Source organism: Cajanus cajan, chromosome 7 (genome assembly GCF_000230855.2).
Source record: "Cajanus cajan strain Asha chromosome 7, NIPB_CcT2T_4, whole genome shotgun sequence".
Lineage (NCBI taxonomy): Eukaryota > Viridiplantae > Streptophyta > Magnoliopsida > Fabales > Fabaceae > Cajanus > Cajanus cajan.
This window is the reverse complement of record NC_138523.1, coordinates 48,445,940-48,473,723: the sequence shown is the minus strand read 5'-3', so window position 1 is coordinate 48,473,723 and position 27,784 is coordinate 48,445,940. Positions and strand designations below refer to the sequence as shown.

The 27,784-nt window shown below is 32.2% G+C and overlaps 4 protein-coding genes and 1 non-coding gene across 7 annotated transcripts; 4 read left to right on the top strand and 1 right to left on the bottom strand.

Annotated features, from left to right (window-relative positions):
• The first annotated feature begins 157 nt into the window (after positions 1-157).
• On the top strand, positions 158-5,142 carry LOC109805274 (Transducin/WD40 repeat-like superfamily protein). Its single transcript, XM_020367299.3, has 6 exons — positions 158-533; positions 1,284-1,772; positions 2,195-2,416; positions 2,494-2,566; positions 3,321-3,428; positions 4,356-5,142. Exons 1-6 carry the CDS (start codon positions 417-419, stop codon positions 4,730-4,732), a joined length of 1,386 nt encoding a protein of 461 aa, XP_020222888.1. The 5' UTR covers positions 158-416; the 3' UTR covers positions 4,733-5,142.
• Positions 5,143-5,654: 512 nt separating this feature from the next.
• On the top strand, positions 5,655-16,744 carry LOC109805226 (ATP-dependent 6-phosphofructokinase 4, chloroplastic). Its single transcript, XM_020367241.3, has 14 exons — positions 5,655-6,012; positions 8,031-8,077; positions 8,186-8,225; positions 8,331-8,393; positions 8,460-8,597; positions 10,130-10,288; positions 10,375-10,428; positions 10,526-10,594; positions 12,385-12,514; positions 12,709-12,749; positions 14,084-14,308; positions 15,446-15,494; positions 15,773-15,927; positions 16,404-16,744. The coding sequence occupies exons 1-14, from the start codon at positions 5,770-5,772 to the stop codon at positions 16,533-16,535; spliced, it is 1,545 nt and encodes a 514-aa protein (XP_020222830.1). The 5' UTR covers positions 5,655-5,769; the 3' UTR covers positions 16,536-16,744.
• TRNAG-GCC (transfer RNA glycine (anticodon GCC)) lies at positions 14,720-14,790 on the bottom strand. Its single transcript has one exon. It is a non-coding gene; the product is annotated as a tRNA-Gly (tRNA).
• A 2,848-nt stretch (positions 16,745-19,592) lies between the features above and the next one.
• On the top strand, positions 19,593-20,516 carry LOC109804960 (ethylene-responsive transcription factor ERF107). The gene has a single exon (XM_020366889.3). The coding sequence runs from the start codon at positions 19,614-19,616 to the stop codon at positions 20,295-20,297; it is 684 nt and encodes a 227-aa protein (XP_020222478.2). The 5' UTR covers positions 19,593-19,613; the 3' UTR covers positions 20,298-20,516.
• Positions 20,517-20,997: 481 nt separating this feature from the next.
• On the top strand, positions 20,998-25,588 carry LOC109804956 (TMV resistance protein N). 3 transcript variants are annotated; one of them, XM_020366882.3, is made up of 6 exons: positions 20,998-21,720; positions 22,390-23,491; positions 23,681-23,971; positions 24,198-24,719; positions 24,870-24,995; positions 25,078-25,588. In XM_020366882.3, the coding sequence occupies exons 1-6, from the start codon at positions 21,245-21,247 to the stop codon at positions 25,336-25,338; spliced, it is 2,778 nt and encodes a 925-aa protein (XP_020222471.2). In that variant the 5' UTR covers positions 20,998-21,244; the 3' UTR covers positions 25,339-25,588. The 3 variants fall into 3 exon arrangements, with proteins under 3 accessions (XP_020222471.2, XP_020222472.2, XP_082916053.1); XM_083059927.1 differs by having other exon boundaries at positions 21,583-21,720; positions 22,557-23,491; positions 24,198-24,995; XM_020366883.3 differs by lacking the exon at positions 23,681-23,971 and having other exon boundaries at positions 24,198-24,995.
• The last annotated feature ends 2,196 nt before the right edge of the window (positions 25,589-27,784 follow it).

Genomic DNA, 27,784 nt, shown 5'->3' with positions numbered 1-27,784 from the left:
AAATAAAATATTAGGTAATTTATTTTAATATATATATAAATTGTTTTTTATTTAATATTAAATATTTCCATTATCAATTACTAACTAAAGAAGTAGTGTAATGTTCGAATTATGAGTTCAAACTTCAAAGATCCGTGTAAGGCAAAAGAACAAAAAGCATCACACTCGCACCAAATGAATTTACGATCTAACGGCACTTTAAAACCATTTGAAAATCTTGTCTGTCCCAATGGAATGAAACAAAACAAGAGAGGGTTCCATTCCAGATCTACTCACTCTCTTCACGTTCCTCTGACGTGTCACTCGACACTCACCACCATTTCATATGACACTTTAACTCCACTCACCTTTCTCTTTTCTGTTTCAATTTGTAACTTGAAGCAAAACCCCATTTCGTATTCTGCAATAATCAATCCATGGAGTTCACTGAATCTTACAAGCAAACGGGTCCCTGTTGTTTCTCTCCCAATGCTCGCTTCATTGCCGTTGCCGTCGACTATCGCCTCGTCATACGGGAGACCCTTTCTTTCAAGGTTTCGTTTTTTCTCAACCCTTCTTCCAACACTCCTTCAATTTTCAATTTTTTCTTCTCTGGGTCTCGTGGGGTGCACTCTCTGGAGTTTTGAATTTCTGGGACTTGGAGTTTTAGGGACTCTTTTTGGAGACCCAGTTTGAGATTAGTGTTGAGAATTTCAGCATTTGGCCTATTTTTGGAGATCTGGGTTTTTTGTTTTGTTTATTTTGTTGTTTCTGTTTTTTCACACTTGACAAAAAACGAGAGTCAAAAGGCTAATGCTTTTGGTTTACCTAGGTCATTTTGCATATGCATATTTCTAAGGAATTAGAAAGTTGGTGTGGTCTTTTTTTTTTTTTTTTTTTTTTTTTTTTTTTTTTTGCGTACTATATGTTCTTGTCTAGTGGCCGAAATTAAAATTTTGACTTTTGCAAATGCAGAAAAGTAATTTGGGAGAAGATATCCATCTATTTAGTGTCTGTCAAATCCGTTTTAAGGAATACTCCTTAGTAATGAAAAAAAAAAAAATATACACATTTTTCATACATATAAAAAATAGAGTTAAAAGCCTAAATTATTTTTTGGTTTACCTAGGTCATCTTGCATATGCAAATCTGAGGAATTAGAAAGTTGTAGTGGTAATGGGGATTTTTGTTTTTGTTTACTCTGCTAATTATGCACAATTTCCATGACTCATTGATTAAACTGCTGAATTCCAATTATGTGCCTCTAGTTCATGATTTGCAATCACTCTTTTTGGCTTATGCAGGTTGTGCAGTTGTTTTCATGCTTGGACAAGATTAGCTATATTGAATGGGCGCTTGATTCTGAATACATTCTTTGTGGTCTCTACAAAAAGCCAATGATACAGGCTTGGTCACTTACCCAGCCAGAATGGACATGCAAGATAGATGAAGGACCTGCTGGTATTGCATATGCGAGGTGGAGCCCAGATAGCCGCCACATACTCACCACATCGGACTTCCAGTTGCGTTTAATTGTTTGGTCATTGTTAAACACAGCTTGTGTGCATTTACAGTGTCCAAAGCATGCTTCCAAAGGAGTTTCTTTCACGCGAGATGGAAAATTTGCAGCAATATGCACGAGGCGAGATTGCAAGGACTATATAAATCTGTTATCTTGTCAAACGTGGGAAAACATGGGCAATTTTTCCGTGGACACTCAAGACTTGGCTGATATTGAATGGTCGCCTGATGATAGTGCTATAGTGATATGGGATTCACCACTTGAATACAAGGTAATGACAATGTATTATGTTTTTCTTCCCTATCCCTCTTAACCTTTGAAATATTATGGATTAAAATATTCCACTGAATTTAACCAGGGGTGAACTAAAGAAAACATCAAGAATTTGCAATTCTAACAGATGATCAGAACATGACGTGTTACTCAAGTTGGTTCTCAATCCCACTGCACCCACTTAAGTTGGATTAGGGATGTTAGTGAAATTAATGCGTTAAATATTTGCATAATCATCATTATTAAAGTACATGCATTTGATAATCAAAGTTTCATGCATGTTTTCTATATCTATTTATATGTTGCTTATAGTCTGTTGCTACTTGCTTTTATATAACCCACTGGTTATGCTATAAATTATTGTTTGAAATTTGTGGTATATACAATTTCCTAAAAATTCGTCGTTTTTGTTTAATATAGGTTCTAATATATTCTCCAGATGGAAGGTGCCTTTTCAAGTATCAAGCATATGAAAGTGGATTGGGAGTTAAAAGTGTGTCCTGGTCTCCTTGTGGTCAGTTTCTGGCAGTGGGAAGTTATGACCAGATGCTGCGGGTCCTGAGTCACCTAACTTGGAAGACATTTGCAGAGCTAATGCACCCATATACAGTCCGAGGCCCTTGTTGTGCTGCTGTTTTCAAAGTACTTCTTTTAGACACTTCCCATGTTAATAGTAATGCATTTTGAAAATTTTACTTACCTTGCCCCTGAAATTGCAGGAAGTAGATGAACCACTACAACTTGATATGTCTGAATTATGTTTGAGTGATGATTTTTCCCAAGGGAATGATGGTAAGCACAATTGCTGTGGGAACCAGTTCTTTTTTCTTTGGCAATCACACCACTTTTTGTAAAGCATTGTTGCTTTGTAATTTGACAGCAGGAAGTCATTTCCTGAACCATTTTTTGTGGTAACATGCCAGGAATTGCTGAAAATTTCCAACTTTAGATAATTTTCAATAAAACTTTCTTGAGTAACATATCTTCTTGAACATTAATGGGGTTATGTCAAAGTTCGCTTAAATTCAAGAGACTAAAGAGATTGAAAATTGCTTGGTTTATTTTTCCTGTTAGGTATGATTTATAGCTTGTGATCATTTGAAATTTTCTTTCTTTTATATTTTGATAACTCAACTAAGGTTATTTGCCACTGGACTTCCAAATTGGTTTTCCGTGCACATTCTTCTCTAATTTGTGTGAAAAACAACTGCTTCCCATGAACAAGCCAGTTACTTGATCATTTCATTAGCCATTAGATTTTTTCTTTCATTATTCTCTTCCTCATGGTTATAGAATATAGATGACATAGAAGTATGAAACCATTCATGTATTTTCACCTAACAAATTAAGCTTTGGGTGACATGATATTAGAGTTAGGTTGTCTACACTTCAAGGCTAAAGCCATTCTGCATGAGGGTTGTGTTATAAAACAACATTATGAAACCATTTATCTGTCTTTATCTATCTGCTTAAGCTTTTAGGATAGTTGTTTCGTGACACTCATTCTTCTTTTTTTTCCTCTTCTTATTTTTATTTCTCCAAGCAGATTCTCCGGAAGAACCGTTTAGAGTCAGGTATGAGGTTATGGAAGTTCCTATCAATTTACCATTCCAAAAGCCTCCTGCTGAGAAACCTAACCCCAAACAAGGAATTGGTAAGCTACACATCTCTAATTTTCAAATGCCATAAATTATGAGCTTTCTTGTTATGTAATTTAATAGTCACATAATAGAAGCAACGGCTCTTAATTACATTAAGTGTAACTAACTAAATAAAGAAATATTATGCGTGTGAAAGTTATAAAACTGTAGGAAAGTTGCAGTTTATTAAAGAAAAAATGTTTTGGATAAATAAAATTACTGAATTGTCCTACACTAAAAGAAGAGGGTGTGTAGTTACTAAAATAAATAAAGGGTAAAAATATCTTAAAAATATGTACACGAAAACATTGTTTCGCCTTTATATATTTTTATAGATTATAGATAAATAGAAAGAAATGGAATTTCTTAACTTGGATATGATTTTCTGATCTGTATGATTTTTGGGTTGCCAAGTATTAGCATGAAGCAGAATCATGACAATAGAGACAAAGTTGGTAGCTTGAAGCCTTGAAGGCTTGAACCAGTGAGTAGATCAGGTTGCAAACTGATCAAGTGATTGGTATATGGAAATGCAACCATTCATGTTTTAGCAAATACCTTGTACACCTCCATAGATTTTGTTAGTATCATATCGTCATAATATTATTTAGTTTCTATCTTAACATGGTCCTCAAGGCAGTGCCATCCACCATGACTTGTAACAGCTTCTAGGTTTATACGTTTAGAATTTTCATCCAACTCTCAAATATAGGCTAGAGACTACTTTATTATTCTTTAGTTCATATTCTTCATTGATGACTCTTTGGTTTCTGCAGTATCACATCTGTTTCTTACTTTCTTTCAATTGTAGTTTGCTGAACTGACTGAATCATCTTGTTGTCTTTGAACTCATTAAATGTCTTTTGTCCCTTGGTTTGCTTGATGGCTCTTGGAAGCTATAAATAAAGGTTCCCATATGACTAAACACATTTTTGTTGCAGGGATTTTGTCATGGAGCAATGATAGCCAATACATATGTACTCGTAATGATAGTATGCCTACAGTACTTTGGATATGGGATATTCGACATCTTGAGCTTGCTGCAATCTTAGTGCAGAAGGATCCTATCCGAGCGGCAGCTTGGGACCCAACATGCACACGCCTTGTTGTCTGCACCGGAAGCACTCACTTGTATATGTGGACCCCATCAGGCGCTTACTGTGTTCATGTTCCTCTACCACAATTTACTATAACAGACCTGAAATGGAATTCTGATGGCAGTTGTCTACTTCTTAAGGACAAGGAGTCATTCTGCTGTGCTGCTGTACCCTTGTTGCCAGAATCTAGTGAATACAGCTCAGATGATTATAAGGAATGAAACAAAATGATGGTAAATATGAGTGGCCATGTATCTCTGTGCATCTGGTAGATAAAGATCATACAAAATCCTGCAGCTGTGAGAGTCCGTTTGAATGGAGTAGGGAAAGTAATTCTCAAGAGAAAAGGCTTGTTTGTTACTGTCGCTTCCAGTGGATCAGGGAGGGTATGTTTATAAGCATTTTGAGGAAGGGGGCAATGGAGCAAAGCTATGTAGGAACATTTGGGAAAATTCAATGGCCATCTCGGCCTTTGTTGTAGGAGCATAGATTAAACAGCATTATGTTTTCCTTTTTGATTTGGAAGCCTTTAAGGTGTAATGCTGTTGATTGGAATGCCACTTATTTTTCTATCTTTAGTATATTACACTTGAAGTGCAAGTTATGAAATTGCCTCTTCAAATTCCTTCAATGTTTTTTTTTTTTTTTTTTTTTATGTTGCATAAGTGCCTTTTAGAAATGTTTCCATCACTAGATTTCTAGTAATGGAAATTATGTAGCAAAATTGAGTCGCTTGAAAAGATGTAGTAAAAGTTTAACTATTTTCACAATCTTAATGCATTTTATATATTGAATACGTTAAATATTTTTATTTTTATTTAATATTTTTTTATACTATAATGGAAGGATTTATAGGAATATATAGTACCACCCAGCAATTTCGACAATATAAAAATATGCTAAACAACTGTGATTAGATAAAAAAAAATGATATCATATATCATTAAGAATTAGATAATCTGTAACACATAATGGACATGTATGAATAATGATATACATAACAAATTTTTTCTTTTCATTTTATGCACTTAATACATAAATTAAAAAATATATAAAGAAATATTTATTATATTTAAAAATTAAATAGAAGTGAGTTATAACTCCGATTAAAAATTATGTCTCAGTTATATGCATTATTGGTCTTATCTATGATGGGAAAAATAAATAAATTAGTGCAACTACATATTAACTAACCGGTAGCAAGATCCAAATGCTAAAGAGCGAAGCTTATTGAATCTCTTTGGCAAAGATTCCAATAATGGATGTGTCGATTTCTCTCTCTACAACGCGTCCTCCGTTTTCTCTCTCCCGCCAACTTTTCCTCCGCCCGCGACTGCTGCGTTTCTCCCCAAATTTCGGAGTCTTCCTCCGCAAGCCGCCGTCGATTTCCCGCCAAAACAAACTCGCCGTCACAGCTCTTCAGCTTTCGAATCAGACTCAGAATGACGATTTTGTCCTCGAAGACGTTCCGCATCTCACCAACTTCCTTCCCGATTTGCCGGTACCACCAACAACTCTTCCTATTTTACATTTCTTCTTTTCAAATCTGCTTTCGATCACGTTCTTCATTGTGATTCTGTGGACTAGCACGTAGAATGACGTAAATGTAAAATGAGTGAAAGGACATAGCTATGTTTGAATAAACTTCTCAGGAATCACTTCTAGGAAGGAAGGAGAACTGAAATAAAATTTTCCATAACCTAAAACTAGTTTATGTTTAAGTTGAAATTAAGATGTTTGAATAAACTTCGTCAAGAATCACTTCTAACAGTGAAAAATAGGAAGGAAATTCAGTTATTATGTTGTCTAATAATGGTAAAAGTTAGTTGGTAAAAGTTTCATTAGTTTCATTTAAATCCTCCTCCTCATATATTCTATTTTTTTATTATGTTGGTAAGATATAAATATATTATTATGTAATTATAGTTTTTTGATATTTTAGTTTTTATAAACTGTAAACCAATTAGAAATCTCCATAAATATGACTTCTAAATCAGCTATTACATAAGTCAACAATCTTAAAGCAGTTTATGATTGGATTTAAATGTATAAAAGCTTTTACATTGTTAGTGCATATATTTTTTTATTCATATTTTGTTAAAAGAATGAAAATAAATAGTGCTAATAGTGAATATTTAAAATAAATAATATGTATTAAAAAAACTATTGAAATAAAAAATATATAATATTAAAATAATTGGTACATGAAGTATTTTATTAAAATATTAAGTGTTAAAAAGAGAAAAATAATGATAAATTATAAGCTAAAATGTTACTTCAAGTAAACAACTAAAGAAACACTATAAACTGAAAAAACAAACACATTTACCACCAATTATATTTTGGTCAAACAAGTTTATAAACTAATTCTATATTGGTTGAGCAGTGTGCGTGAGTTCAATTCTTATGGATAAAAAAATTATAAACTAATTAAAATTGACTTCTGAAACACAGAGGTGGATCAGAAAAACACACTATGATCTTTTGGAGTTGGGCAATTATTGTTCCCATACTCAATCACTAATTTTTGGATTGTTGTACTTTGCTTCATAGGAGGTTGTCTCTGGTTCTCTGGGTCTTATACTTGTACATAACCTTTTCAAATATTTATTTTAATTCCAAATTCTGCTATTTCAGTTTTTCTCTTTTCTAACTCTTTTGAAAACGAAAGCTCGTCCATCAAACCCAAGGACTTCGGTTATAAGGTTGATACTTGATACAAGTGATCGGTCAAAAAGTTTAATAAGTATGAATTTACTTTGTTGGAATTCATGGAAGCTTTGATGTCAGATTTTCAGTATATTTGAGAAGCAATAGGTTTGTCCAGTCACATTGGAGTTTATGTTAGACAGTTTGTTGTTCCAGGAAGGATTTAAGGTCTTTTGGATGTGTGCTATTAGAGTATTATGATTTGTACCGTGGATAGTAATGCTGTACTTTTACATCATGATTTTTCCAGGAACATTTATTATTGAAATGGTTGTCTATTTTGGCTTCTCAATGAAGTCAGCATCCTTCTTGGGGCATTTTCTTGTGGATTTTGAACAAAACCTTATTTTAGCCTCTCATTAATATTTTCATTCTCAATTTAGTCCATCAGATCATTTTTAACTATTCAGTTCCTCACTGTCTCTGGTTAAGATTTGCATCAATTTTGTCCCTTACGAGGTGAACTTAAGGTAAATTTTGATTGCAATAGGACTAACTTGGTGTGGATTTCAATAATTGGTTAATGAGGGACTACTGTGCAAAAAATTGAACTGAGATACTAAATTGAGAATGAACATGTTAAACTAGAGTTTTTGGCAACATACGATCAGTAAAGGGATTGGGGCTCTTCAATGCTGTGTGTTTGATTTTCTTTGTTCTTCTGGTGTATTAGTTGTTTAAAGGGGTTTTTTCCTTCCAAATATGTTTTCTCTATGCTGAATAATTTCCTTTTCAAAAAAGATTTGCCTTTTTTTCTTCTTCTTTCTTTTCTAACCATATTGGTGATTTCTGATATTTCCTTTCTTGCAGTCATATCCAAACCCATTACAAAAGAGCCAAGCTTATTCAATTGTCAAGTAAGTCCACTCTTACAATTTGTTTAAAAAAATGTTTGTGATTTCGCACTGTAACTTAAAAGACTATATTTTCTAGTTCTCAAAACTTTTTGTTTCTTTTAATTTAAGGAGAAATTTTGTGAGCCCAGATGATGTGGTTGCACAAAATGTAAGTGACACAATTCTCTCTACACTTGTTTGTGAATTATCTTTTTTATGAATGATTGATGTCTCTCAGCATTTCTCTATATTTCTTATTATGTTTCATGTCCAGGTTGTTATTCAAAAGGAAAATCCTAGAGGAGTTCATTTTCGGCGGGCAGGACCTAGAGAAAAGGTATAAAACATGGAAATGTCTGATCCTTTGTAATCTTTAGAAACTGATAACACCTTATATTATTAGGTTTTTTTCAAGCCAGAAGAAGTACGTGCTTGCGTGGTGACTTGTGGTGGATTATGCCCAGGAATTAATACAGTGATTAGGGAAATTGTATGCGGCTTGAACAACATGTATGGTGTTCAAGACATACTTGGGATTGAGGTGAGTTTTGTTAATTGAAGACTTAATGACTATTAGTTTAAATTAATAGTGTTATTTTTATAAATTTTAATAATAATCTGATTATTCTGTTGTTTGTCGAATGGTTAATGCATCATTTCTGGATTTTAATCTCTTCTTTTGTAGCTGAAGAAATTTATTAAGATGAAGAGAAAAAAAATTACAAAGAGAAAGCCGGGTAAGGAATCCTCCTAAACAGAAGAACAAAGAGAAAACGACTGAGAAAAAGAGGGAAGGATTGCATAAAACATCAAAAATCATAACAAATTTGCTAATGGAGGGGAGCCACAGAACTTTTTTTACCAGCATTTTATGATTTTTGCTAGAAAGACTTAAATATCTCAATTCTTAAGGTCGAAAATTTTAGGTTATTTTCGTTGATAAAAATAGTTCTTACTGAAAGGAAATTTTTATATGGGCACATTAAGAAGCAAAGGGTATAGTTGGAACAAAGTATAAACAGAGTGGAAGTTGATAACACTTTAAAGACACTCGTATTCTTCTTCAACTAAATACACCAATTCAAAGAACTGCATAAATTCAGCATCAGAGTTTTTTCTCCTTGTTTATCAAAAGCCTTGAATTTGATTCAGAAGGAACTTTTCGAAAGTGAAGGTACTACAATGAAACTTCATCAAGTCATACCAAACTAATTATGTAAGGAAAGTACCTGCCTGATGGTCACCTTATAAGTTAGAACATATAACCATACATTAGATGTAATTATCTGAAAAGATAGGTAGCTTGGCAACTTTGGAGTAATTTTTTTGAGCTTTTAGGAGATTACTGGTTTGTCCCCTAATTTGGAAGCAGAAGTGATAATAAGATATTTTATGTGGTGCACTTTACCGGAAGAATGGAAGTTAATTCCAGACTTATAAGAAATAAATTTCCTTCTCTACATGCACTGTGTGACCGTATCTTTTTTTTTTTTTTTTTTTTTTTTTTTTTTAACTTTGCTGTTGATTTTCACTTATGGATTTTTAAACATAGTTCTTTTTCTGATACAGATATACATGAAATTGTCTGAACTGATGTCTTTTAGCATTCTTTCCTTATATCTCCCTTGTGACAATTTCTGAACCACATTTTTTTCTTGTTTGTTTGTTAATTCTTGTTTTATTAGATTTTTTTTAAAAAAAAATTTGTGAATGAGATGGAATATCATTTATAGAATTATAGTTTATCAACTTTTTATTTTCATATCGTTACTTGTAATTTCAACTGTCTTTTTTGAGTTTTTAAATGTTATTACCACTCCGAGCATAGTTTTGCAGTTTATTTTGGGGTCTTGCTAGCCAATGCCCTAAATCTTTAAATACACCTTATTAAATGATTTTAATTACTTCAAAGGAAATTATTAACTGAATATGTATTTTCAATGTAATAGATAGTAAATACTCTATTTTGTTTCATTAACCAGTGCCCTTGGTCGTTGGTTAGCATTTGCCTTTATTTTATGATCTTTTGACAAGTTCTTATTTGTCATCACATTAATTTTGAAACTGATTTAGGGAGGATATAAAGGGTTTTATTCAAAAAATACCAAGATATTGAATCCTAAAGTGGTTAATGATATCCATAAACGTGGTGGCACCTTTCTTTGCACATCTCGTGGAGGACATGATACACACAAGATAGTAGATAACATTGAGGACCGGGGAATAAATCAGGTGGATACTAGTTAAATTGTATTCATTTTTCTATAAATTATGTACATGATATCTGGACTAAACGAGATTTGGTCTGGGTATATTAGGTATACATTATTGGAGGTGATGGTACTCAAAGAGGAGCTGCACTCATTTATGAGGTAATTGGTTACTTGAACACAATTAATTATTGTCTTCAAATAGTCAATCCTGTAGTTTATTTATGGAATAATGATGTATAATCATCTTTTTATGAAGGAAGTTAAAAAGCGTGGTCTTCAAGTCGCTGTGGCTGGGATTCCAAAGACAATTGATAATGATATTGCTGTAAGTTCTTAGCCATAATATATTCTGAACTTTTTTTCTTACAGGGAGATTTTTAATCATTAGCCAGATTTGGTCTGGGTTTGTTTTATGGAATAATGAAAACATGTTACAACCCAAAAACCAGGGCAAAGACATTAGAATAATGCACAGGATGGCTATCCAACCTAGCAAGCTGCAAGCCTTCCAATCATGTACCAAAATCAAAGGAAAATTCTACTGGAAATCTGATGAAGTTTTCCTAAAACTAGGGCATTCCAAAAATTGCAAACTGCAAAGCAAAATTGAAATTCCTAGGATTTCGTCATTTTAAAATTAATGGGGCTTATAAAATCCAACTTTGACCTCAGTTACGTGATTAATTCATAACAAAAATAGACCAAGTTCATATGGGGATCCAACTTGTATATAATGAAGCAACTGTGCAAACTAGTTCTCCAATGTCATATGTCCTTTGGAGTATGAATATGATGCCAAAAATGGCATTGGAACCAATTTGATTTAAAATTTAACATTGAAAGACATTTTTGATGTATTTTATACTGAAGAATTTGTCACTGGAGAATAGAGATTCTGTGGCAAGAAGTGAAACCCTTAAGGAAGGAAAAAGACTACCTGGAGTAATCAATGGCATTGGGTTGAGTCCATTGTGGTTGGTTGACTGGTTGTCGATGATAAAGGTTTGCTTGTAATAGATTTTACTAGTGATGAAGGAAGCTATCACTTGATTCCCTTGTCATTTTTTTGGTAGGTATTTAGTTGGTAGATTTCAGGGCTAAACTAGAATTGATCAGAGTAAAGATTGAGCAGATTAGAATTTTGAAATCTCCTTATTTAAAGGTGGCATGTTTACTGAATTCCCTGCTTCTCTTCTGAATCAAAACAGGGAGCTTGAAGAGATTTACATGAAAAGGAGTAGTGGGTTTCTACACTATTGTATGACTTGTATCAACCAATTTCACACTCTGTTGGCTTCACTAGGATGGCTCAATACACTGTTTTTGGAGTCATTTTCTATTATTCTCTTGTTTGGTTGTTGGGGAGTTGGATATTAATTGTCATTCTCTCTTTCAATGCTTGTCAAGTAAAGATCTTAGTGAGAGTGGTTATCATATGGTACCTTAAAAATATATCGAGGAATCAAATATGGTAGAATCTTGTTACAATTCATATTTATGCTGTTTGTATTTCAGAAATCTGCTATGTTTGAAAAACTAATTTCTTTCAGTTAAATTTAGTTTGCGAATTATATTGCAAAATGATTTTGACTATTAGTTTTTTTTTTCCTAACAAGAAATTTGTGAAGAAAGAAAGGAAAGATAAAATGCAAGATGATAACAAATCATAAAAGATGTAGATTTTCTTTTGATAATTTGGTTTTCTTTTTCATGCTTCGTTCTACTACCCTGTAAAGATCAAAACTTCTGAATATTTCTTGTTCATTTGTATTACGGGAACAGTTTTTGTTGGTTTTATTTGTGATATATTATACACTAATTCTTTTACGTGAGGTTTGTCTTGGTGTATCATATGTAATTCAGTAATTTTAGCTAGTCATTTATATCGGAACACTGGTCTACTTTTAATAGCATTCTGCTTTGTCTAAGAATTTGGTTAAGACAGAGATCAATGTTTACGTTTCTGTAGGTGTGTGTGCAATCATGTGTCTACTGTCTTGGCTTGGAGATATTACATTTGTTTGTTGTCCATATAACATTTATAATATTTATTAAATAAATATATACTTGGACAAAGGAAGCATTTTTTATGTTATTTTGCTTGTTTGGCTCCAGGTGATAGACAAATCTTTTGGATTTGATACTGCTGTGGAAGAAGCCCAGAGAGCCATTAACGCTGCACATGTGGAGGTTGAGAGTGTCGAAAATGGAGTTGGAATTGTCAAGCTGATGGGCAGATACAGTGGTAAACAATATTATGCAAATGCTCTATTCTGTTTTTTCTTCTGTTTTTGTATTGCAATTCTAATTTTCTAAATTTTATTCAATGAAATGGCAAAAAAATGGTAGCTTTTGTAGGATGAATGAAATATTAGTATTAGATTTTTAAGCATCCTATTTCTCTTTTCAGAGATATACTTTACAAGCTTCCATCTGCAGGTTTCATTGCAATGTATGCAACATTGGCAAGTCGAGATGTGGTAAGGCATTTGCCCAATCTCAGTTATCAGTAATTATCACTCTTGGTGAACTGATTCTTTTAGTAGTGTAAAATTTGTATTTCATTATTGTTACATTTGCCATCCCACAAATTAATATAATGGATCATAAGCTTTAGGACTTGTAAAATAATGAGATATTTGGGAAAAGTTTGCCCTATGTGGGTGAGGTCTTTGTATTTATAGTAAATTAGGCTAGCTGTACAATGTTTTGGGAGATAGTTCAGAAGACAGATACTATCCTGCATATTAATCACCTGGATAATACATTTTTTACTTTCAACTCTCTCTTTATTTGGATCACAGATGTAAATCATGCCCAACTTATTCCAAAGGTAGTCGCCATTCCCATTAAGTGCCTCCGTGAGGATATCAACTATTTGATCTAAAATTCTAACATGTCCAACGTGTTAAATTCCATCTTAAAATCAATTGGCATCAAGTGATATTGCCCAACAGATATATAAGTCGCATCCCATGAATTGAGGTAGGTGATATGGGATTTCCCAATCCCAATCCCAATGCCAACACCCCCCTCCAGAGATATGTCTACCAAAACAAGTGATACCTACCAGAATATTGAGAATAGGCAAATCACGAATTATGGGCTACAGGCTCTAAAGGATGCATAAGTATTAAGGTAGGCAATGTGGGATTTCCCAATAAAGTGGATACTAATTCTTGTTAGAATCTTTTCCCAAATAAAGTAGCAATCATAGTTATCATTCTTAGATACTGGCGCGGAGTGCCCGACCCCAAAACTGCTGTAGCAGGATAGTGAATTACGAATGAACTTTAATCTGAATTTTTTTATTAATATTTAATTTATTATATTATATGTTATGCTTTAAATAGTTATTTTTAAATACTATTATTAATTTAATTATATTATATTCTAAATAGAAAGAGAAAAAGAAATTAAACTGGACTCAAATTGAGGTCCAACAAAACAAAACCAAAAAGAGAAAAGAAAAGCATTTGGGCCACATGGCCCAATTTCCTTGAAGCCCTAACTCTAGGACCACACCCCCCCCCTCTTTCAGCAGCTACCTAACTCCCATTTTAGACAAATATTTCATCAAATATCTCAGTTGACTCCCTATGACGTGTTTCTAATTTCAGAAAATATATATTTTTTAATTTCATTTTCTGTGGTAAATGACTGTTCAAACCTCTTTTATGATGTTAAAGATATTTTAAATGATTGAAAGGAGTTCATCATGAAACTCTTATTTGCATTGATTGATACTTTTTTTTTTTTATCTGAACATTAAGAGAGGAATAGAAATGCCTACTAATAACTAGAGTTGTAATAGGATTGCTGCTTGATTCCAGAGTCTCCCTTTTATTTGGAAGGGAGAGGTGGGCTTTTTGAGTTTATTGAACAGAGGCTAAAAGAAAATGGACATTTAGTTATTGTGGTAGCAGAAGGAACTGGTCAGGAATATGTTGCTGCAGAAGTGCATGCAGCAGATAAAAAGGATGCATCAGGGAACAAGCTACTTCTTGATGTTGGTCCATGGTTATCTGATAAGATCAAGGTATGCTGCATTATTTTTCCTTCTCTTGTGTTTTCTTCACTGTTATAGATTTGTATTATATTTGAATAGCTGTATTTTAACTTGTATTTATAGACACTTTAAATTCACTGGACTTAAAAGACTACATAAAATTGGTGATCGTTTGAAAAGCTGATTTCAGAACTTTTAAGATTCATGACCCTAGCAAAAAATCTACTCCGAAGAAAGTCCTGCATATCCTTTTAGATCCTGATTTATGCTTTAATATAGCATATGATTATGGGATCGGTTAACAAGAAAATTCAAACGATCATATACAAATAATAAGAAGTTTTATTACAATTGTTTTTGTGTCTTTGTATATAAGTCTCTTCTAATAACTTAATAGGGAGTTAGGGACTATGGAATTAAAAGCTATTAAAAAGTATAAATTGCACCAGCCGGGAATTGAACCCGGGTCTGTACCGTGGCAGGGTACTATTCTACCACTAGACCACTGGTGCTTCATGTTACTTGAAATTTAAAATTATTTTTAGCACTTTGTTTTTGGGAGGTGTTCATTTTGAAAAGGGGAAAATACGCATACTCTAATTTTGGTCATGTACAAATAAGTATGCTGTCTTTCACTGCACCAAGTGAGATAAAATCTGCTCGAAGTTGACAAAAAGACACAAACACCTCTTTATTTCATGAATTCATACACGTTTTTTTATTTTATATATTTTTACTGTTATACAATTGATTCAAATATACACAAACTTGGGATAAATTATTTTTCTTATATTAAATTATAAAATCAAGAAACAAATCAGGTAATAAACAAGTTTAAAAGCCTGAGAAAAACATTCTCATATTTAATAAATGAAAAAAATAGTTTGTGACTGGAAAAAAAAAAACACTAACAATACAGTTATTGTCACCTTTTTTCCTGCTCCCATAATTGATATTTAATATAGCATTTGTATATCTTCAATCAGAATATAAAAGGCATAAATCAGGATCATACAAGATATGCTAACTGATCCCATAATTATATATGCTAACAGAATCCATATATTGGCGAGTTAAAATATCAATTATGACATGCTTGATCTTTATCATCTTAAAGGTATCCACTTAGTTTCTTGGTCTTTTTTTTATTTTTTATTTTTATTGCAGGATCATTTCACAATGTCTCGAAAGATGCCAGTGAATATGAAATATATAGGTATTCTCACGAGTTTACCACAAAAATGTTTCTGATTATAGCTATTACATTTTTCATGTAGCCACTAAAACATTATTATTGAATTATGATTATTATAATACGAGGAGTACGATTGGTTAGGGAGGAAAAGGATTTATTCATATGAGAATATAATATTTTAATCATGTGGGTCATAACATGATAGTATATATGTGCAAAATTTTGAAATCAAATACAAAAGGAGTATTTCTTCACTACTTTTTTTTTCATTATAAAACTTGTTTGTGTTACTTTCATAGATCCAACATACATGATTCGAGCTATTCCAAGTAATGCCTCGGACAACATTTACTGCACTCTTCTTGCTCATGGTGCTGTTCATGGAGCTATGGCTGGATATACTGGCTTCACAGTTGGGCCTGTGAACAGTAAACAAGCTTATATTCCAATTGCTGTGAGTCGTTCATTTTATTAGCACATCTTCACATTCAATTCAAGTAAATTGCTTGTTTTTACTAAAATTATGTTACTCTTAACAATCTTATTATTTCTGGATATATCTTTTGCAGGTTATTTATTAGTTTTTTACAGACTAGAATTCAGTAGAAAACCTTCCTAGACTAAAATAGCAAGGGTTGTAGAATAGAATAATATATATGAAATAAGTAATGATACATGTACAATAAAATTATACAAACAACTTGTCATAATTATTTTGTGTCTATCTCCCTCCATCATTGGTAAGAGATAGACATAAAAAGTGATGTTATACTCAAAGACCAACTCTTCCAAATGTTGGGTTTGGGTGATATAATTATTGATAATTTAGGTCATTGGAGAGTGGAGATTGTGTTGTACCTCGTTTCTCATATATAATGTGATTTTCAAGGCATTATATAATATAGGAGCTGACCATGGAACATGTTGCAGCGTGTGACGGAGAGACAAAACACAGTGAAGCTGACGGATAGGATGTGGGCTAGACTTCTTGCATCGACGAATCAACCAAGTTTTATTGGCTCTGATCAAGAAAGAGTTGACAAAGAGATACTGAAGATATAATAAATAATAATAATATGAATATGATTTCTATCTAGGTTTAATGGATATCCATTGATTAGTCAGATGATGCATTAACATTTAATTTATTTAGCATATGGGAGCTGATACCTGTTCATTTTTTTGTATTTTATTAATTATGCACACCTTATGCACCTAGAATATGTTTACAAATTTTGAAATACAAAAATTGGTTAACTGTTTTTAGAATAGCCTAGAATGTGTTTGCATTTGAAGGGCAAACATAACAAGATTTTATTATGTTGTTTTTTCGTTTACATTTTTAATTGGATGGTGCATTAACATACGGTGGCTGATGTTGCCTATTTTTTGAATAGGGAAGTTGACATGCTGAAAATCAGAATTTAATAGGGAAGTTGGTATGATTAGAGTCATGGCGTAACCATACGGTAGGTGTACTTTGTGACCTGGATAGAAATTATAGCTTTAAATAGCCTCTTAATATGCTCTGGTGACGGCTACTGCCTTTATACAAAGGCATAAATGAAACTAGTATGTGTAAATTTTGTATTTTATTACTATTTTTATAAAATAAAAAAGACTTGGTATAAAACATTTGAAACATAAGAAGAATTTTTAATTTGTTAATTAGCTTCTTATTATCATTAAGGATTAAAAAAGAAATTAAAACTTTTATATAATGTTCAGAATTTTTTTATTACTTTAATATATTTTAAATAAATAAAATGACATGAATAAATTTAAATAAGGATTAATTTAAACTTTTTTATTGATAAGATCTTTTTTAATTCTAAATAATTATTTATTATGGTTTTTATAATTTTAAAATTGAAAAAAAAAAACACATTTTTAGTGATTGTGAGTAAAATTTGTACTCAAAAAAGAAAATATAGATAATGAATTGAGAGAGAAAAGTCAAAACTCTTACCTTTATATATATATATATATATATATATATATATATATATATATATATATATATATATATATATATGAGATCTTTTTATTCTAGGAGTAAGTCTATCTAAATTTATTCTGTTCAATAACTCATGTTCTACATCAAATTTTAACAATCTAACCGTTAAATTTAAAGTTCTTAATGCATAGATTAAATCTGGAAATTTTTAGAAAATTTGAAAATCATTTGATACTTCATTTCATTAATTCAAATTGACAGATAATCATAAAATTATTTTATATATTGATTTGAATTAATGAAACGGAGTATCAAATGATTTTCAAATTTTTTAAAAACTTTCATATTTGATCTATGCATTAAGAACTTTAAATTAAATAGCTGGATCGTTGAAATTTGATGTAGAACTTGAGTTATTGAACGGAATAAGTCTAGGTAGACTTACTCCTGGAATAAAAGAATCTCTCCTTTATATATATATATATATATATATATATATATATATATATATATATATATATCTAGAGAGAGAGAGAGAGGATATTGAATTATTTTAGCAAATTAAAAAGAAAAATGGTTGACACGAGGTTAACTTGTGTTTTTAATTCAACTTTTGTCTGTTATAAAATAACATTTGATTAATAAAAATTATATTTCGTAATTGTTAAATTTGAAATATGACGTGAATATGTCTATAATATATATGTGTGGGGTTGTTATATATATATATATTTTGCATTAATATAATGTTGGGGGTGTGGTTCATTCAATGAGTAAATGTATAAATTGAAAAGGTAATGTTATATTTGTTATTAATATGAATTAAAGTAGGACTACTTGATAACATTAATTAATTTTAGGTCATAGATGCATAATTACTTTTTCATCATAGAAACTAATTTTAGAAGAGTCCAATTATGCTCACCAATCCAAGTGATTGCACATTTTAAAATGTGAAAAAATAACGAAGAAAAATCACTCGTTAATTATCCTTGTGAATCCAAAATACTGACGAGAAGTTGCAAAAATGTAGTGATAAATTTAAAGGTGATGCACTCGCTTCTATAAGCAAGAAAACAAATGGAAAAAGGTCGTTAGTATACCTTTACTCTTATAGAGAAACTTGATGAAAGAAATGAGCAGTGTTTGCATCATAAACTTTTGTGCTTAGAAAGTAAGATTCTATATTTACTTATTTACATATTTTTTTTTAATTAGAAAAAAATTAAAAGGAATGGATTATATTCATATCAGGAATTAAAATATAAAAAAAAATAAGTGTTTTAGGCGAAGTGAGACAGCGCCATTGACTTGTGTCTATTACTGATATACTAGTTGCAGCCACATTTGCACATTACTAATATATCTTCGCCAAAAAGGAAAATTAAAAAAAAAAAATATTTGTCAATTTTTAGAGGGAAGACCCGTGACTTCTCTTTTTTGCTTTGTTGGTTTTGGCTAAACCACTGTGCAAGTGTATGAATTATACATCTAAGACTAAGAGGGTGGTTTGATGTGGTTTGTCAAAATCAAGTTGGAGATGAGTGTCCAAATGTACTATAACCATATCATTAAAGCACCAACCTTTTTTCTAGCTTGCAAATTGCAATGCAATGTATACTAATCAGCAAGATCTTAAACAAAAGCAACTTGTTGACTCTTTGCATTACAAGTTGCCAAAGTCTTGTCCCTATTTCTTTACTTCATTTATTTGCACCCTGTACAAAACAGCTATATTGCTAACAGCCAAAGATCAAGTTGAGAATCTTATTAATAAATATTTTTTTAACTTTTTGGTTGTTCATGGTATTTTCAGATCGAGAATCAAATACTACTCTGGGAATTACGGAAATCCATTTTAAGAGAATGAGAGTTTTCTCAACAAATGTTTTCTCATACTTATTTTTAGTTGTCTAGGTATCTTTTTGTTTGAAAACTAAGGACTAATTTCTCAAATTACGAAAATTCATTTAAGAGATCCACTTTTCAAACGTTTTTTTTTCTTCATATACCCGGACATTTTCTTGCATCAAAGGTTTTTAATACACACGAACGTTTTGTTGCTTCAATGTGGGGTACCACAGAAGACCATTTAATTTGGATAAGATTATGTAATTCCAGAGTGAAAGCCGTGTAAGGCTCCATTCATCAACTAGACAAACGTAGCTACATCATCAATTCTGATGTATCCCACATCACAAGTGACAGACATGTCTTTAACTCTCTCTCTATATATCTCTCAATTGCTATTCTTTTTCTGCATCAACTGCTTCCAAAACTTCTCAAAGATGGCCACAGAAGAAGAAACCACAACTTTGAAACTGTTGCGCCAATATCTCTTAGGGGATGTTTCAGACCCTTTTCTCAACAATCTCATTCCTGTAAAACTTGAAGACCCCTCATCATCAGACCTTGATTTGGGTGCAAACTTCCCAGAGCAAAGCAGCTTCTGCACGTTTCTAGAATGCTTTGATCTTGAAGCAGACACAGAAGTGCATGAGGTCCAAATCCAAAACTCTACTGCTACAAGTCCACCCCAGAATTCCTTTTTCGCAGAAGCAATGGTGTCAGAGAAAAAGGAAGCAAGACGTTACAGAGGGGTGAGGAGAAGGCCATGGGGGAAGTTTGCTGCAGAGATCCGTGACCCCAGAAAGAAAGGGAGTAGGGTGTGGCTAGGCACATTTGAGAGTGAGATTGATGCTGCTAAGGCTTATGATTGTGCTGCCTTCAGAATGAGGGGTCAGAAAGCAGTGTTGAATTTCCCTCTTGAGGCTGGAAATTATCATCCAGAGCCTAACACTTGTGGCAGGAAAAGGAGAAGAGAGTACACAACACCTGCCACTACTTCAACTCATGTTATGTCATGAGTGTGTGTGAGAGTATTTGTCAGATACTTAAGTTAATGCAAAGTTTTATACTACAGTTGACTGTGGTGAGGTCTGTTATTTAAATCCTTGACCTATGGTTAAGGAAAGCATATGGGGTGAAATTTAATTAAACAGTTCTCAAAGAAATCCAGAGTCTGTTTGGATATAAACTTAGAAGAGTTTCTAAAAGCTTCTTTATTGAAAAAAAAAAAAAAAATTTCTAATATCCAAACAGATTTCTAGTTCCACTTGTTCATTCAAGGCTTTCGAACTAGAATGGATGATAGTGATCATCTTGATTACATTGTTCAGTCTAACTGACCAAAGGGTGAAGATGACCTCCTACTCGACCTCCTGAGGATACATAAAAAATGGATGCTAATGAGATTTAAAAAGTCAAGAAAGATTGAGTCTGTCTAGTTGATTGAGTTAAAGAAATTATGAGAACCAATTGGCCGACATAAGAGGCTATTAGAATTCTTAGAATTCAGTGTATGTACAGCTGTAAATTAGTTCAGTTATAATGATGAAAATTCTGTTTGTGAAAATAGATTAATAATTTATTATTTGATGAGTGAAACTCAATCTAGCCAAAAGTCAAATAAATTATCAAATGTGAAGACATATCTTAATGGCTGCTGGTAGACCACCACATGATGAACACGAGATATTTTCCATTTTTCCTAAAGATGCATTCACACAATGACGTAGGAAAGAGAGAAAAGAGATATTTTAAATTCCAAAGGTTTATAATTTTATATCATCTAGAACATGTCTGTAGAAGTTTTTCTTCTCATGGCTGTAAAAGATCATCTAACGTTGAACATGTCCAAGTTTCCAACGTAGAACCTTTCTTCTCAGTTCTCACGTTTCCTTGATATAACTTCTTCAGAGACAAAGAAAAACCAACAAGTGCACCATCCATAATCATACTGCGCTTTCTTCTCATGGCTGTAAGATCATGTCTCGATGCATTAGCCTATGATGTGTTTCTCAACTTCAGAGGCTCAGACACACGCCACGGTTTTACTGGCAATCTCTACAAAGCCCTTCATGACAGGGGAATCCACACTTTCATTGATGATGAGGAGCTTCAGAGAGGAGAGGAAATAACACCAGCACTTCAAAGCGCAATTGAAAAGTCCAAGATTGCCATCATTGTGCTCTCTAACAACTATGCTTCTTCCTCATTTTGCTTAGATGAACTTACCTACATCGTTGAGTGCCTTAATAGAAAAGATCTGTTGGTTTTACCTGTCTTTTATAACGTTGATCCTTCTGATGTACGATACCAGAAAAGTAGTTATGGAGAAGCATTAGCTAAGCATGAGGAAAGGTTCGAGCATAACATGGAGAAGTTGCAGAAATGGAAGATGGCTTTGCATCAAGTAGCTAACTTGTCTGGCTTTCATTTCAAATATGGGTACCCCCTCCTTACCAATCTTTTCAACTTATTTTTTTTTTTGGTTGTATTAAGGCTTGTTTGCGTAAACTTATCCCAAAACACTTCTAAGAAAGTAAAATATGTTGAAGATGTGACTCTTGGAAGCCTAACAATCTAAAACTGCAGAAGATTAGAATTTATGAAAAATAAAATTCATGTTAATTGATAGTATGAATCTTCTTTTCCTATTCTTTGGCATAATTTACTTGTGGTTTATTTATATTGTTAGCAATTACATTTTCCTTATGTTTTATAAATATGGTAGTGCACAATTGAATAAAATATGCCATCTGCAAATACAATTTCCTCTTCATTTTCTTTACCCACTACACTCAATTTATATTTGTTGTTATACATAAAAACAACAAAATAGATGGAAAAATGAAATAAATTTCTCCGTAAGTTAAAATTAGTTTATACTTAAGTTAATTTGTAGAAACTCTCTTCTATTAGCTTTTCCAAAGTCTTATTTTTAACTTATGTATAGGTTAATTTTAGCTTGTGGAAAAACTTATCCAAACAGACCCTATGTTTCACTTATCCAAAGATTTGATTTGAGTCTTAAAATTTAAAAAGAAAAGAAATGTTTGTTAACCTTGATATGAAGCTTTTAGTCCAACTTCATTAAAACTTTCCTGTTTGAAACAGAGATGGATATGAGTACCAGTTTATTGAGAGGATTGTTGAGTTGGTCTCTAGCAAGATTAATCGTGCTTCTTTACCTATTGCGGATTACCCCGTTGGACTAGATTCACAAGTTTTAGAAGTAAAGAAGCTTTTGGCTGTTGAATTTGATAATAGTGTCCACATGATAGGGATCCATGGAATTGGTGGGATAGGAAAATCAACACTTGCTCGAGCAGTTTACAATTCCATCGCTGACGATTTTGATGGTTCATGTTTTCTTGAAAACGTGAGAGAAAAATCAAACAAACATGGGTTAAAGCATCTCCAAAGCATCCTTGTTTCGGAAATTCTTAGAGATAAGAAAATCAACTCAGCAAGTGTGGAAAAAATAACTTCAATGATGCAGCATAGGCTCCAGCAAAAGAAGGTTCTCTTGATTCTAGATGATGTTGATAATCACCAGCAATTGGAGGCTTTCAAACCTTATTGGTTTGGTCCTGGCAGCAGAGTCATCATCACCACTAGGGACAAACAACTGCTAGCATCTCATGAGGTCAAAACAACATATGAGGTAAAGGAATTGAATAAGAACAATGCTCTTCAATTACTTACATGGAAAGGTTTTAAAACGGAAATAGTAGATCCAAGTTATGAAGAGGTATTGAATTGTGTAGTAACTTATGCTTCTGGCCTTCCATTGGCTTTGGAAATAATAGGGTCCAACTTGTTTGGAAAAAGTATTAAAGAATGGAGATCTGCTATCAATCAATATAAAAGAATTCCCAATAATCAAATCCTAGAGAAACTTAAAGTAAGCTTTGATGTTTTGGAGGAAGAAGAGAAGAGTGTTTTTCTTGACATTGCTTGTTGCTTCAAAGAATATAAATTGACAGAGGTTGAAGATATACTTCGTGCTCTTTATGGTGACTGCATGAAATATCATGTTGGGGTGTTGATTGAAAAATCTCTCATAAAGGTTAGTCAATATGGTACAATTAAATTACATGACTTGATTCAAGACATGGGTCGAGAAATTGACCGAAAAGAATCACCGAAAGAGCCAGGGAAGCACAGGAGATTATGGTTATGGAAAGATATAATTCAAGTTTTAAAAGACAACACGGTGAGTGATACTCGTGAATGGTTTGGGTTGTTATCTTGATTTATCTTGTTTGACCGTCATATTCATATGTTCAAATCATAGCTGTCTTTTGTTTTTCCTTTATAATACGCAAATTCTCTAAACACATATATTGATGTCTTACATATATACTTGTATTGTGGTTGATTTATATTTGCCGTTTTGCATTAGGGAACTAGTGAAATCGAAATCATATGCCTGGATTCTCCCATATTGGGCAAAGAAGAAATAGTAGAATGGAATGGAAATGCTTTCAAGAAAATGAATAACCTTAAAATACTTGTTATCAGAAATGGAAATTTTTCTGAAGGTCCCAAATATCTTCCAAACAGTTTGAGAGTACTGGAATGGTGGAAATACCCTTCGCATTGTTTACCATCTGATTTTCATCCAAAGGAACTTGCCATATGCAAGTTACCTGATAGTTACTTTACGTCATTTGAGTTTGATCGCTTCTCAAAGGTAAGTTTAAAGACTACATTTTCATTGTCTTATATATTCGCTTTAAAATTATTCATCTATACTTCTTAGAATATGGGTTACGAGTCTAACTCAATCTTACAAAACTGATTTGTAAGGTAAGAATTGTCTTCCATTTATATATTCTTTAATTGTCTTATTTTTAGTTAATGTGTAATTTAGATTTTTCCCAATAATACTCATTTTTCCCTGTTTATTTTCTTTGCAGAAGTTTGTCAGTCTAAGTGTTTTGAATTTTGATTGGTGCAAACATTTAACACGGATACCTGACCTATATGGTCTCCCAAATTTGAGTGAACTCTCATTTCAACGTTGTCAGAATTTGATTACAGTTCACAATTCAATTGGCTTTCTGCATAAACTTAAAACATTGAGTGCTGTTGGATGCCGCAAGCTTAGGAGTTTTCCACCTATCAAGTTGACCTCTCTTGAAAAACTTGAACTTTCATTTTGTTCTAGTCTCGGGAATTTTCCAGAAATATTGGGAAAGATGGAAAACATGAGGGAACTTAATTTACTACACACTCCAATAAAAGAATTGCCACTTTCATTTCAAAATCTCATTGGACTCCGAGGATTATGCATGACAAACAATGAAATTGTTCGGTTACCAAGTAGCATTGTCATGATGCCAGAACTGACTACAATTTCGGCTTCCGGATTGAAAGGGTGGCAATGGCTAGAACAAGAAGAGGGTGAAGAAAAAGTGGGTTCAATAGTATCTTCAAAGGTAGAATATCTTCGGGCCTCAAAATGCAATTTGGATGATGATTTTTTTTCAATAGGTTTCACGAGGCTTGCTTATGTGAATCAACTAGACCTATCCAACAATAATTTCACGGTCATTCCTGAATGCATCAAACAATGTCAACTTTTACAGAGGCTTGATGTGAGAAATTGCAAGCATCTTCGGGAAATTAGAGGGATTCCACCAAACTTAAAATATTTCCTTGCAACAAACTGTGTATCCTTGACTTCCTCCAGTATAAGCATGTTCCTATATCAGGTTTTGTCTTGTTTTTAATATACTTGATTTATATATAATGTACTTAATGATGCTAAACTTATGAAATCTTTATGAATAACAGAAACTACATGAGGCTGGAAACACTTTGTTTCATTTGCGAGGAGGAAGGATTACAGAGAGGTTCGATCATCAAAGCAATGGACCTTCTATTTCTTTGTGGTTTCGTAACAAAGTTCTTTGTCATGATATTGCACCTTGTGATAACTACACTACAGTTTTTAGTCCCATTGTTCTCATCAATGGCAACCAATATTCTTTCGCTTTTGAGCTTTGTTTCTCAATAGTCAATGGCAAGGGGAATGAAACATACATATTGTTCTGATCTACAGGAGATAGAGTTCACAAGCAGTCCACATGAGGTGCCTTTTGATAAGGTACACTCATTTTTATCCCTAAATTCGGAAGATACTGTCATATAAGCCTCTCAGACTAAGAAATTGACAAATAAATTCTTAAAATGTCAAATAAGTCCTTAAATTTAATTATTTATAGTCATTTTGGTCCTTAAATGTATATCTGTATTATCACTTTAATCACACATTTTTTAAGTTTCAAACTAATATGATTGTAAATTTACACTTTTAGGAACGTATTTAACAATTTTTGAGTTTTAGGAACTAATATTGTTCTATTTATGAGATTTTTCTTTATTTAAATTTTGAATTTTGAATAAATTTTATATAAATTATTTGTTATTGTTATGATTTTATCTTTTATATTTTGTTTTCAGTTATTCTATAGAATTTCAACAAGTAGAGTTGTTAGTAGATGAGATTTATTAGAAATTTTAAATTCATTGTAAGCCAATACATAGCATCCTCTTCTATGAATTTTTATGATAATTTTCCATCTTCAATTTTAATTTCAATTTTCCTGCAAGTTCCAATTTTTCTATATTTTTCACAAAATATTTCCAATAGCAATATCAAGAGCTTGTTTCCTACGGGTTGAGGAAAATTTTTATTGAGCGATAAACACAATAAGGTTGAGTGTTAAATTGAGTGATTTATTGTTCAAACAATTTTTGGTGCAAGAATGTCTACTTCCACCAATTCACCTGCAATTCCAATGTTTAATGGTAAAATTTATCATATTTGAGCCGTCAAGATGAAATTTGTTTTACGATCTCAAGGTTTATGGAACGTTGTAATTTCTGGAGCTAATCCACCATTATTGAGAGAAAATCCAACCATTGCACAAATCAAAGCTTATGAGGAGGAGGGACTAAAATAAGATAAAGCCTATCACTTGCCTGTCATGCAGGACTTGCAAATCATATTTTCTACTAAAATCATGAACTTGGGAACACTTAAACAGGTGTGAACAAGATTCAAGATGAATTTGAAGACAATAACAAAGTCAAATATGTTAGGCTTCTCACATTGAAGAGAGAATTTGAATTGATGAACATAAAGGATAATGAATCTATCAAAGATTATTCTAGCAGGTTAATGGATGTTGTAAACCAAATGTAAGGTTGTCGAAAAAATAATGGTTTCATGCCTAAAAATCTGAAGTCAAGATTTCTGTAATTGAAGAGTCTTGCAATTTGCAAACTCTTACAATTATTGAATTGACCAGCAAGCGTCAAGCACAAGAGAAAAGAGTCTCCATTAGAAGTGATAAAGCTATTGAAGGTGCCTTTTGAGTAAAGCACAATGAAATGAATTTTGGAAAATCACAAACTTTCAATAAGAACAAAAGAAAAGTTGAACGTTCTTCGAGAAAATGAACTTTTTTGCCTTGCTCTCATTGCCAAAGAACCAACCATGTTGAAAAAGATTATTGGTTTAAAGATAAACCCCTTTTTCATTGTAATTTTTGCAATAAAAATGGTCATATTACAAATTAAAGAAGAACCAACTTGAACAACAATTAGGAAAAACAGGCAAACGTGATTGAAGAAAAAAAATTGATGATAAAGATGAGTATTTATTTATGGCATTGATGAAGGTAGTTCTAGGAATAGGGACTATTCGAAGAACTACAAAACTTTAGGAATTCCAATAGAAGAATAGAATCTGAAGAATAGAATCTGAAGAATTGTACATCGAATTGAGAGAAGGATTACAAGAAATTGTTTTTTAAAAATCCTCGAGCTCGGTTTAGAGCTAATTATTTATAGAGGTGCATTGCACCAACTAACTATAACAACCAACAACGCAAAAAATGGAAATCATAACTGATGATGTTATTGTATAGTATTTGTTTGAGAGGATATTTTATAAGACTTATTTTTTATCAGAGGAGCATAATATAATTTTATTCACGAGTCTCTATTTATAGAGAAAATTTGTTATACAAAATCAAATATTGATATTATCCTATTCTAAAAATAAGGAATAACAAATCCTAAAATAATCAAAACAGATTAAATTTAAATATTTGAAATATAAATAAAATATTCTTATCAAAAAACTAATTTATTCTTCTAAAGATATTTAGGCATATTCCCAACATTCCTCCTTGACTGAATATCTTTATCACCTAATTTGAATTTCAAGATATGCCTTTTCTCTTTTTGAACAGTTTCTTCTTTTTGTGATTTTTGTTGCAATCCTTCTTGAGTGGGACCACTTTAGCATTTGTCTTGAACTTCTCTTTTGAAGGTGGTTTTTCATCATCTTCATTCTCCTCTTGATCATCAAACTTCTTTTGAAGATATGCATCTTTGTGCTCTTCACTTGTGTCTTCATTTATAATTGATTCCTCCTTCTCCAAATTTAAAGCAAAACTCTTACCTTTCATATGGACATTAAATACTTCTT

Coding starts and splice junctions, on each gene's coding strand:
- LOC109805226 (XM_020367241.3), top strand. CDS start 5,770: ATGGATGTGTCGATTTCTCTCTCTACAACGCGTCCTCCGTTTTCTCTC. Junction 6,013..8,030: donor ACTTCCTTCCCGATTTGCCG/GTACCACCAACA, acceptor CCTTTCTTGCAG/TCATATCCAAACCCATTACA. Junction 12,750..14,083: donor CATTGGCAAGTCGAGATGTG/GTAAGGCATTTG, acceptor GAGTTGTAATAG/GATTGCTGCTTGATTCCAGA.
- LOC109805274 (XM_020367299.3), top strand. CDS start 417: ATGGAGTTCACTGAATCTTACAAGCAAACGGGTCCCTGTTGTTTCTCT. Junction 2,567..3,320: donor TTTTTCCCAAGGGAATGATG/GTAAGCACAATT, acceptor TTCTCCAAGCAG/ATTCTCCGGAAGAACCGTTT. Junction 3,429..4,355: donor TAACCCCAAACAAGGAATTG/GTAAGCTACACA, acceptor TTTTTGTTGCAG/GGATTTTGTCATGGAGCAAT.
- LOC109804956 (XM_020366882.3), top strand. CDS start 21,245: ATGGCTGTAAGATCATGTCTCGATGCATTAGCCTATGATGTGTTTCTC. Junction 21,721..22,389: donor GGCTTTCATTTCAAATATGG/GTACCCCCTCCT, acceptor TGTTTGAAACAG/AGATGGATATGAGTACCAGT. Junction 24,996..25,077: donor TAAGCATGTTCCTATATCAG/GTTTTGTCTTGT, acceptor TATGAATAACAG/AAACTACATGAGGCTGGAAA.
- LOC109804960 (XM_020366889.3), top strand. CDS start 19,614: ATGTATCCCACATCACAAGTGACAGACATGTCTTTAACTCTCTCTCTA.